The following is a 10,594-nucleotide window of genomic DNA, read 5'->3' on the forward strand; positions in this document are numbered from 1 at the left end:
TGCACAGGAAGAAAAACAGACCTTCATACCTTCACACTGTCTTGATATTCCATCTAAGTTGGGGGCACGTTGGTGTCTATCCGGGGCCCATCTTACCTTCTGATTGCTGCATGAGCTTTATCACAGTCAGGCTGCATGCTCAATGACCTCTTTTGGTTGCCTCGGTTCACACATTCTTACAAATATATCTTATTATTGCCTGTTTTCTACTACCCTTGACTTGGGGCTGACTCCTCACTCACCCCTCTTGATCGCCCTGCTGGCGGCTCGTGGTAACTCCAGCCGTGACTCTTGGGCTAGAGAAATTACTGTTAGCCACGCCGTTGGAAAACCGCTCGTGATCCCTTTCAATTAAACAACACCTGGATCTCTTTTGTTTTTTGCAGGGTACATTACAGAAGTTCGTGGATGACCTGTTTGAGACCATCTTCAGCACGGCCCATCGAGGCAGCGCCCTGCCCCTGGCCATCAAGTACATGTTTGACTTCTTGGATGAGCAGGCGGACAAACACAGCATCCACGACCCGCATGTCCGACACACATGGAAGAGCAACTGGTGAGTTGAGCAGTTTGCGCACAACCCTTCAAACACACAAGGACTTGGCGGGTCAGGACCACTTGAGAAACTGGTGAGGCAGTTCCTTGGATCTTTGACACACAATTGATATAACCCATATATACCTTCAATACACCAGTGTGGCGTCTTTGGCTCCTTTTCCTAATGCACTGCATACACAGTCTGTACATCCAGGCATATTTCACGCTGCATATCCCACTTTCTGGCCCAGTGTCGGTGCCAACACTCACCACACGCTTCTTCCCTCCCTAATACCCACTAACCACAGGGGCATGTAATCTTCATTAAAGCCATCCACAAGGGGCTAATCCAATTGGCTACCGAGACTCTATCTATTATCATGGATAACTGGGCCAAAACATCCCCTGTTAACTGGGAATAGCTCCGTAGTGACAAATTTACGCCGCAAAGTTGAGGGAAGCACACCTCTAAATGAATATCGTGTGACCGTAGTGACCTCTGTCGGCCCACCTCAAGAGATTGGCAGGGGTTAAATAACCAACAGTGCAACAGAATGCAGTGAGGAGAGAAATTAAAAGGTGTAGAAAGGCAAGTGAACTCATTGGGAGTTAAACACGCACTAATGTGTCATTAGCCCCCTGGCCCCTCGCACCATGCATCACTCAGTCCACGGCTCAGAGAAATGAGCGAGATGATGGGAGGATAAAATTGATGTGCACCAAGGGACAAATAGTGAAATGGGTAGGGAGAAGCTCATTTTAACTTTACGATATGATCTTAATTTGGTGTTTGGGACATTTGCAGGGTGCTTCAAGTGTTTTCAGGGGTTGCAGAGGGTCGCTTTTACATTGGGACCTTAATGGAATGGGATCGCAGTAGAAAGCTGTGACTGAATGGCAATTTATCATAACGCACCCCACTTAGATTTCACACAAGCGTTTGTGCTGGTGCCACCATAGGTATCTTCTCCGTGCGTCTTTTCACTCCTTACAGTGTGCTAACTTGTAACCTTTAAAATCGTTTCAAATTGGAGTGCAATGTCCGCTTCAACAAAATCCTTTTACTAACGGTAGCAAATAGTAAGGGCAGTATCCCTCCCACACTGGGTCCCCTGTCCCATTAAACCTACCAGACCCATCATCATCATACATGCTATTAAGTGCAATCCATCAGTGCAGCCATAGCTGCTACCCCCACCTCCCCTTTTTAGGATTTCACTGCCATCAAAGCCCCACTGTGCATCCTCTGATGTAGTCCTAATGCCAGATCATCGCTCAGCCTGCGGCGCCTTGGGGCCTATCATCATACTATGATTACTGTAAATGGCCGGGTAACTTGCCATTAGTTCTTCACAAATATCATTAAAAGCTTTCTGAAAGGAAGGTTTGATTTGCATAACCCATACTGACATTATAAGGGGAACAGTTTCTCTATATGCTTAATATCTTCTAACAGTGTGAGGGTGTATTAGGTTTATATAAAGTAGCTGATATAGTTGTATTGCCATGATTCTAATTGGCTTCCTAGACAGATTCCCTCTGATTCCACACTACGGCTACATACTTAAGTTTTCCCAAGATTCATTCTTGCCCAGAAAATGATGCGTGACATCAGCTCTGGGAAAGTGATAGCATTGCACTCTACAAGCAGCCTTTTTAAAGGTTTAAGTAAAATATTATGCTTTTGCCAATCGGAATTGTGCAAGAAAATATATTTTTTTCTGCACTTTGTATGTATGTGCCTGCATGAGTCACTGGCTCCAAGAGCATCTCCAGATGGTATCTTTTGGATTAGCGGCAGCGTGTCAGCCTCTCCTCTCATGCGGACTCTCCTGTATTTGGTGTCTCCGTCTGCAGTGTTTGTCGTGTTGAGATGCAACAGACAGAATTTTAATTATTGCGCAAAGCTGGCGCACGCCTTCATATTTGCTGGTTGCAGACAACTATCTATCTGCTGTCGTAACTCAATACCACCCACACAGATTGCTAATGGCATTTCTAGGACTTATAGGGTTGAGTTAATTATCGGTGTGATTGACAGAAAGTTTCCATTCAGTTTAAGCTCTTTCCCCAAATATAAAGCCAGCAGCTTGCCATTCACATGAAAGGTGGTGGCTTTTTGCCTCCAGAGGTCCGGTTGGAAAAATGCCCAGTCGGGTCACCTTTGTAAAGCTGTTAGTTTTACCTCAGATTTGATCCGCTCCCTGGTTGTGCTGTAATGCATCAAATGAGACGCCCTGGCACCAAAACATCTGTGACCCAAAGCAACTTTGTTAGGCTTGACTTTGGCAATGGGACAAAATCACACAGCTGCAGATTCAGACGCTTTAAGTGCAGACGTCTCAGTGAGGCATGCCCCTGAAGGACTGAAGGGAGACCTGCTGCTGTGGAGGTATTAGGGCCTGTCTTTTGTTGCAGAAATTCAACATTAGTATTCAACTGGACAATGTACTTTGAAGGATATTTGATTTCACCAACACACCATCTAGAGAAATAAAGCTACTCTCCAAATTGTTGCCATTATGTTAAGAGTAGGTAGTAAACCGTTATATTAAGTCAGGTTGACTTGATGGGCAGGGGAATAGTCCTTTGTTAAATGGGCTTCTTCTGACTGCGTCAGCGTAACTCCTCTAGAAGACATACCCCTGAATTGGCAGCTGATATTTAAACTAATCCCAACACCAAATGGACCCATCATATCAATCCCTCGGATTCTTAAATCCTCACAGCACAAGGTAACAGCTTTGCTGCTGATTTCCAACACAATAGACACCGTTTAGATGTTATTATGTTGATCGTTTTTAATGCACAGTCATGTGGGGAAGCCCATCATCGCAGTCTCCACTGGCGCATTGAAATTGCACGTACCTCAAAGCCCGGGCAGCTGAGGCAGATTGACAACTATCAAGGCAGCACAGCGGTGGTGTTAATATCCTTTGATCCCTGCGCCTAATCCCACTAGATTCTTTCCCCCGATTAATTTTGAAAGTCATAATGCAGAATTTTCCTTCCTCTAAGTCCAAATCCTCTTTGGTTGGAAGATCATCTGAATGGCTTTGTGGATGGTGGTTCAATGATAAATGTTTTGTGGTAGAGGAGCACCGTAGCATGTTAGTATTGGTGCACAGTGACTGCAGTGTCCTTCCTGTTTGATTTTTGCATAGCCAAGAGAAAAGTAAAGGTCTAGAGATTCAAGAAGCTCAGCTGTTTTTTTAATACCACCTGAGCCCATTCACTGCAAAACGCAGATAAAGCTGACTCTCTATCGTTTTATTTTGGCAGAAACAACCCCAGCAAATAAACAGACTTATATATTTTTATTACTCTGGACAGGCACAAAATAGGACCCACTTGCACAAACAATGCGATACAAATTGTGTCACGGTGCGGCCCCAAATGAGGACCCCTGGACACTGCAGGGGAAAAAACAAGAGCCAGCCACCACCTGGTTTTAAAGATAAAGCCTTTATTGAACTGAACACACATCAAATAGAGCGCATCAGCAACAGGACGACCTGTACAATAGCTTTGCAAAGTGAACGAATCCTCGTTCCCCTTCTGTATGCATAATATGTTCACGTCTATTACCTGACTGGCAGAAGCAAGCATGGAAAATATTCACAGAGCAGTTCCAATGCAATGCATTCTTTGTCCTCTGATTGCTATTTGGGTGTTTTTGTCACTGAGATGTAACTGAACAATAGACGTTTGGTTTCAAATGTAGTGGACCAATTGCATTGGCATGAAAATGAATAGAGATTGTCTGCTGCACAACGCATAATTAAAAAGTGCTGAAAAATATTAAACTTGCATAATTGCAACTAGTGTGCCACTAAATTCCTTTGTCCTCTTTGCCCTCCTCCCTGCAGCCTACCTCTGCGTTTCTGGGTGAATGTGATCAAGAACCCCCAGTTTGTGTTTGACATCCATAAGAGCAGCATCACGGATGCCTGTCTGTCCGTGGTGGCCCAGACCTTCATGGACTCCTGCTCCACCTCAGAACACCGCCTTGGAAAGGACTCGCCCTCCAACAAGCTGCTTTATGCCAAGGACATCCCCAGCTACAAGAGCTGGGTGGAGAGGTGAGCCGTTGAGAATTGTGCAAACCAAACAACGCTGGCTGGATGAAGAGTGTGTGTGGAAACATCAGAAAACCCGCATTAGCCATGTTTCATTCCAACACGCACACACAATGTTACTGTAGCTGTGTGATCTATGGGCCATGGAACAAAATCCAAATTACAACACAGTGGGAATAGATGGGAACGCCCAGGGCACGCAATCTGCAGTACAGAAGTATGTGTGTGTGTGTGGAGGGAGAGTAGGAAAGGAATCAGTTATTTCTGTAGTTTTCAGAATAGCAGGCAGTAGACGGGGGTGATTTGATAAAATTTGATTTTTATTAAATGGATTTGTTTTTGGGGGAAGAAAAGAGCGCCTGAATAAAATATGCAGTAGTCTGAAGCGGGTTAGACTTGAATGGGTGGAAGCAAAGGTGGAGCTTCAGGCTCAGGGACTAGTCCCAATGTGCAGTAAGCTAGTATTTTTATTTTTGCCTAAACATTTCGGAATTTAATGGCATAAAGTATCACAATCAGAATACCTCAACTGAAGCCTGCATACTGAATAGTATGTGGGTGACTGTCTCCAGGCATTGATAAGTGATGTCACTGGCCTTACAGCATGCAATTAAGATCTAAGACTTTCTATTGGCCGATCGGATTTTGACTCCGGACCTAATAGCCACCTTTGTCCATTTTATATGCAACAGTAAGGAGTTGTTCACCTGACCAGAGTCGACTTCTTTATTTAAAAGGGTGCTTATCTTTTAGCACTATGACAAACGGATCAATTCTCAAGATAATATTAGTACAACACTTTTGTTGATGGAAAAAACAACAACGAGTTGTCTGCATAACAATGCTCCCCCACAAGCTCTCCTGTGTGTGGCCTCTGTCCACAGCCAATGAGCAGCACCCACCTGCCGCTCAGTTTGCCCCAAAGATTTGCTTCCTGGCGAATCGGCCTCTCCTGCACACATGCCCAGAACGACACAGCCAAACGAAATATGTAAATAACCTTTAATCAACACAGCTGCTGTCGACAGTGACTGATTGCCATCACCTCAGTGCATGTGTTGTGTTGTTCACGGTTGGAATCTGAGGGCTGTTAGTGTCGGGCGTAACTTTGAGATGTTTCTTCTGTTATTCACCAAAATGAGTCTTTTCAAACCATGTTCTAACAATTGTTTTCTTTGTTCTATTCCTCCCTTCCTCTTCTGATAGGTACTACTCAGACATTAGTAAAATGCAAGCGATCAGCGACCAGGACATGAACGCGTACTTGGCAGAACAGTCGAGGATGCACATGAATGAGTTCAACTCCATGAGCTCTCTCAGTGAGATCTACTCGTATGTGGGGAAATACACTGAGGAGGTATGTGAGACGTTTACGACAACGCTTCATTATCTAGGATTTGGTACAATTCATACACACGGTTATTGATATTTGGTTAGCAGAATTAAAGGAATATTCCACTGAAATGTGGAAGTAGCCATTTGCACTCTCAGCCCTTACGATGGATTCCAACTTTTTTCAAAATAATTGATTTGATACCTTTAACTGCCTAAAGTTTGTTGTTTTTTCAGTACAGCAGTGATAAAGTATAAAACACATTGGTGCATCTTGAATAGTAATAATCATTTTTATAATTTAGATGTGCAAGGATGGATTGCAGCTTTGCATTGTCGAGTACTTCAGGTGTCTGATGTCTTTGTCGTCTGTCCTGCTGCTAGATTGTGTGTTCACTGGAGCAGGACGATGCAGCCCGGAAACAAAGGCTGGCCTTCAAGCTGGAACAGGTGGTGGCCTTCATGAGTCTGGAGAGCTGAGGACCGCACTTCCCAGGGCGCACTGGGAAAAGACCCCATCAGAAACCGAGCCGTGCCTGAGCGAAGACCTGTCCCCATCTTTTTCATCATGTGACTTCCTCCCTCCGCCTTTCAAAGATGATGACTTCTTCCTTGACCTTATTCTGCTTCCTCTTCCCTAAGAAATATTTTGATTTCCTCATCCTCTCTGCTGCATAGACTAGTTTACCTGAAGATCATGAAGGGTGGTTTTGGGGCTGAGGTCGGCGTTTTCCCACAATGCAATGCGGGGCATCCCTCAGCCTCGCCACGGGGGAAAGATTCATGGGGGGGGGGGGGGGATTGCTTGAAAGCTGGCCATATTGGCATACTTCAGCCCCCCTGCTGGAAGAAAAGAGGGGGGAAAAAACATTTTTATGTTGCCTTTAAGAATTTACGCTGATAGGTAATTCTTTAAAAACCACAAATGTTGGGTGTCCATTTTTGTTGAGAACTTTTTCAGAAGTAGGATAGTTAAAACATCTCTAGAGTCCAGTTTATTGTAGTTCTATATTCAATGTACGGAATCAAGAGGAAACATCAAAAACGATGCCTGCAAGCCAAATGAACACCTCTGAAGAAAACGAATGCAAGGATGGTTTGCCAAGTTTACACTGTACCTACAAGCGAAGCATACATATCTGCAAAATTTGGGGCGAGTCCAGGCAAAACCAGAATGTTCTTGTGCTCTCTCTCTCTCTCTCTCTCAATGTAGCTGGAGTTGTAATTAAGAAAAAGACTGATGGGGGTGTAGGGAAGAAGTAGTGCTTCTCTGAACTTTTCTGTTATTGAAACTTGACTTGACACTAAAACTTTTAAGTACCAGAAAATCCTGTACCCCTTTACAACATTCGCACATTTGCTTCAAAGAAAAAAGCTCATGATTTCTGCTTCCGTCTGGCTTATGTGTCTGCTGCAAAAAAAAAAAACACCTATCAAACCCATCCCCGGGGACCCTGGCCCAAGTTGGATCCTCTGTAAGAAGCACACAACCACCTCTGGACGTCAGTGTTTGGCTGCTGATCCAAATACCAGGAGCAGTCTCTCTCTCTCTCTCTCTGTGGCTCTCGCCACTCACGACGGTTGTGTCGCAAACCGCGACAGTCTTATCAAAGCACACACACACACACACGCACACAATCAGCAGCTGCACAAGATCCTGACTGCCCAGATCGCTACGGCAGCCCCCCCGGAGGAGGTGAAGGGAAACGCTGACTGAAAACGTACTGGGTAAGAAACTGATTCAATGCATTGTAGCCTGAGGAGGCGGACTGCTCCCCGGCGAGGGGCAGCGCCTCTTTTCCCAGGATGTTCTCATTTAATGACTTTTGTGCGGGGATACCCAACAAGATGGACTTAAGTCGGTCAGCCGTAAAAAACCAAAGGAGCGTGAAAATTTTAGAATTGGTCAAAAATGTATTTGTAAAGTGCCACTGAGGAACTGACAAATGAAGAAAACAATCGTTTCTAGGACGAAAAAAAAAAAAAATTGTGACTTTACAAAACCTGTGATTTTGTGACCTGGGTGTGTGGAGGTGAGAGGCGCTGCGTCCCAGGTTCTCCACACTCCGTTTGCCCTCGTGTCCGGCTCCAGACTCACCAGTTTTCTTTTCTGTTTTGCACAACCATTGGAGATGGTAGCTAGTTGCATACAGCAAAAATCCTAACTGTTGAGGCGCTCTTGTCTGTATTAGTGTAGTTGTCCTCAGTGGCGGCAGGGAGGGGGGGGGGGGCCCCTTCTCCAAGCCTCAAAAAAAAAAGAAAAAGAAAATAAATTTGGATAAGCAGAACAAGAAGTGAGCATCACAGGAGGATGAACAGAAACCGTTAAGAAATAAAAAGTAGGTGTGACTTGCGATTGAAAGAGATGATGGAGGCGCCCTCCGTACCTTGTGACCTCTGCCCTTTCTTTTGCCTTGACAACGTGCCCCATGTGGTGATGTGAATGTGTGAAGACCGTCCTAGGTCCACCTTGGGTCTTTTATTGGCTTTTTAAGCGCATGTAAAACGTAAACAATTTAAGAAACTTATTTAAAAAAAAATGTGAAAAATAAGAAAATCAAGCCTTGCAATGATGACGTGGATGTGTTCTTTTATCTTTCTTTTGCTTGGAAGAATCGAGATGGAAAAAGTGGATTGTTTATGTAATAAAAACTATAACTTTCGTTTAAGGTGGAACCTTTATCCAGTTCAACCCCCAAATGCCGAACCTCATGCCCATGGTTTTTGTGAAGTTTTCGAAGCTAAATAACACAATTCTATACACTTGCATGTTGACCTATTTGGATGGTACGAACTAGAACTGCCTTGCTCAAAGATATTAATAAATGTCTACTGCTACTTGGGACTTTAAAGTCATTTACAAGCCAACTGTTAATTTTAAGATTATGGACCTCATGAAGATAACATGAAGCCTTTTACCTTCGTCCTCCATTAACAGTCTTTCAGTGTTTTGTGACAGATGTGGTAGACAAAGGATTGCAAGTAGAGTCTTGCCCAGAACACAAAATAGGCTTTTCAAATAACTCAAGACGGCCACTTCAAAAAAAGAGTTCATCAGTTAGCTATAAAACTCATGTATACATGTGCTTTATCATACAGATAAATAGAATGTTTTAACCAGACAGGCTCATTAGGATTAACAGTAGACTTGTGTTTAAGACTGAGTTTGGCAAGTAAATGTTTCCTTTTTTTTAGCCCTTGTGTCAAATGTATATGAGATAGCCATGTCATTTTCCATTAATTACTGTTTGTAGCTATACAGTATGATGAATGTCTGTTGTTTCATCTTAGAGGGGTACATTCACAAGATATTTGCATGTTACTTAGTCAACATATCAAATCTATTCCAATCAGCTATGGGAATAAATATTTATTTAGGGACTTAACATAATTCACGCAAAGCTGTCATTGATACTGTTAGGAACATAACTGAAACAACATCATTTCATGTAACCCATGACAACGGTCTAGATACCCAAAGTTTTCCCCTCACAAAAAACGAATACAGTGCGAGTCCCAGACTGTCTGTGAATCTACCCCCCAGTGTAACATCCTGTCATTTCTCCCTGCCCTTTCCCTGGAACAAAGGTTGTCTGCTGGTGGCCTCCTCGTGTCGCCAACACCACAGATAAAGTTTCCACCTTTAAACGTTTTGTAGGAACTTAAAATGTCCTCCTTGCTCAGTGTTATAGCAGGTGTTACAGAAACATGCTAAAAAAAGTACTTTTACTAGACCATATTTGAAAGATAAAGAGTATCTTATCAAGAGACAAAACAGAAACATGGGGGATATAAGGCGAGCTTCTCTAACTTTGTTATAATTGTATACCTGTGTATGTAAATATAATGCATTCCTATTTTGCAGTCAAGAACAAAATACTATTTGTAATATAGAATAAACTTTATTATGAAACCAAGCAATTCATGACTGTTTTTTCTTATCTTTGATTGCAGACTGAAGCAAGAGGGTTGTGTATAATATATTAAACTTCATTGTGAAGTATGTCTCAAGAAGGTGTAATTGGTGTAACATCATAAAAAGGCATAGCATAGTGTAAAAACTTTTTTTTAATGCCCGACGAGCCGCTCTGAGCCTAATCTACCGGGATTGCGATGTCCAACCATCTCTCGGCTTTACAGAGGATGGTCTGAGAGAGATAAAATCTCCAGAGGTCGTGTGGAACAAAAGGCCTTCTTGATGTCAGAGGTCAGATACCATCTGTGAACGCACAACGGGTGGAACCTTGCAGAAGATGGCCTACAAGAACACGCCGAGTGAATCTTCTGTCAGAACAGGAAACCGAGAGACTCACCAGAATGGGACAATGGAAGATTGGAAATACGTCTCATTGTCTGATGCGGCGACATTCGGGCGGTGGGGGCAGAATGTGGCGCAAACAACATGAAAGCACGGCTGCTGGTGGCGTAATGCTGTGGGCCACATTTTCTTGTCACACTCTGGGCCCCTTTGTACCAATTGAGAACCGTTTTCTAAATGCCGCGTCCTCCCTGACCACAGTGTACCCATCTTCTGATAGCTTCTCCCAGCATGCCACAAAGCTCGTAACAACGGCACAGCGAGTTCACTGTTCTCCAGTGGCCTCGGAGCAGCTTTGGGAGGTGGTGGAACGGGAGATTGGCATCAT

General features: G+C 43.7%; 1 protein-coding gene across 1 annotated transcript in view; it reads left to right on the forward strand.

The window, feature by feature from the left end:
• plxna4 (plexin A4) overlaps positions 1-9,869 on the forward strand; it is a 177,996-nt gene extending 168,127 nt beyond the window's left edge. The window contains 4 exon segments of the mRNA XM_037459730.2: positions 387-556; positions 4,407-4,619; positions 5,823-5,973; positions 6,333-9,869. Coding sequence (XP_037315627.1) covers positions 387-556; positions 4,407-4,619; positions 5,823-5,973; positions 6,333-6,428 — 630 coding nt within the window. The 3' untranslated portion in view covers positions 6,429-9,869.
• Positions 9,870-10,594: the final 725 nt, after the last annotated feature.

Source organism: Pungitius pungitius, chromosome 2 (assembly GCF_949316345.1).
Source record: "Pungitius pungitius chromosome 2, fPunPun2.1, whole genome shotgun sequence".
In the NCBI taxonomy this organism is placed as follows: Eukaryota; Metazoa; Chordata; class Actinopteri; order Perciformes; family Gasterosteidae; genus Pungitius; species Pungitius pungitius.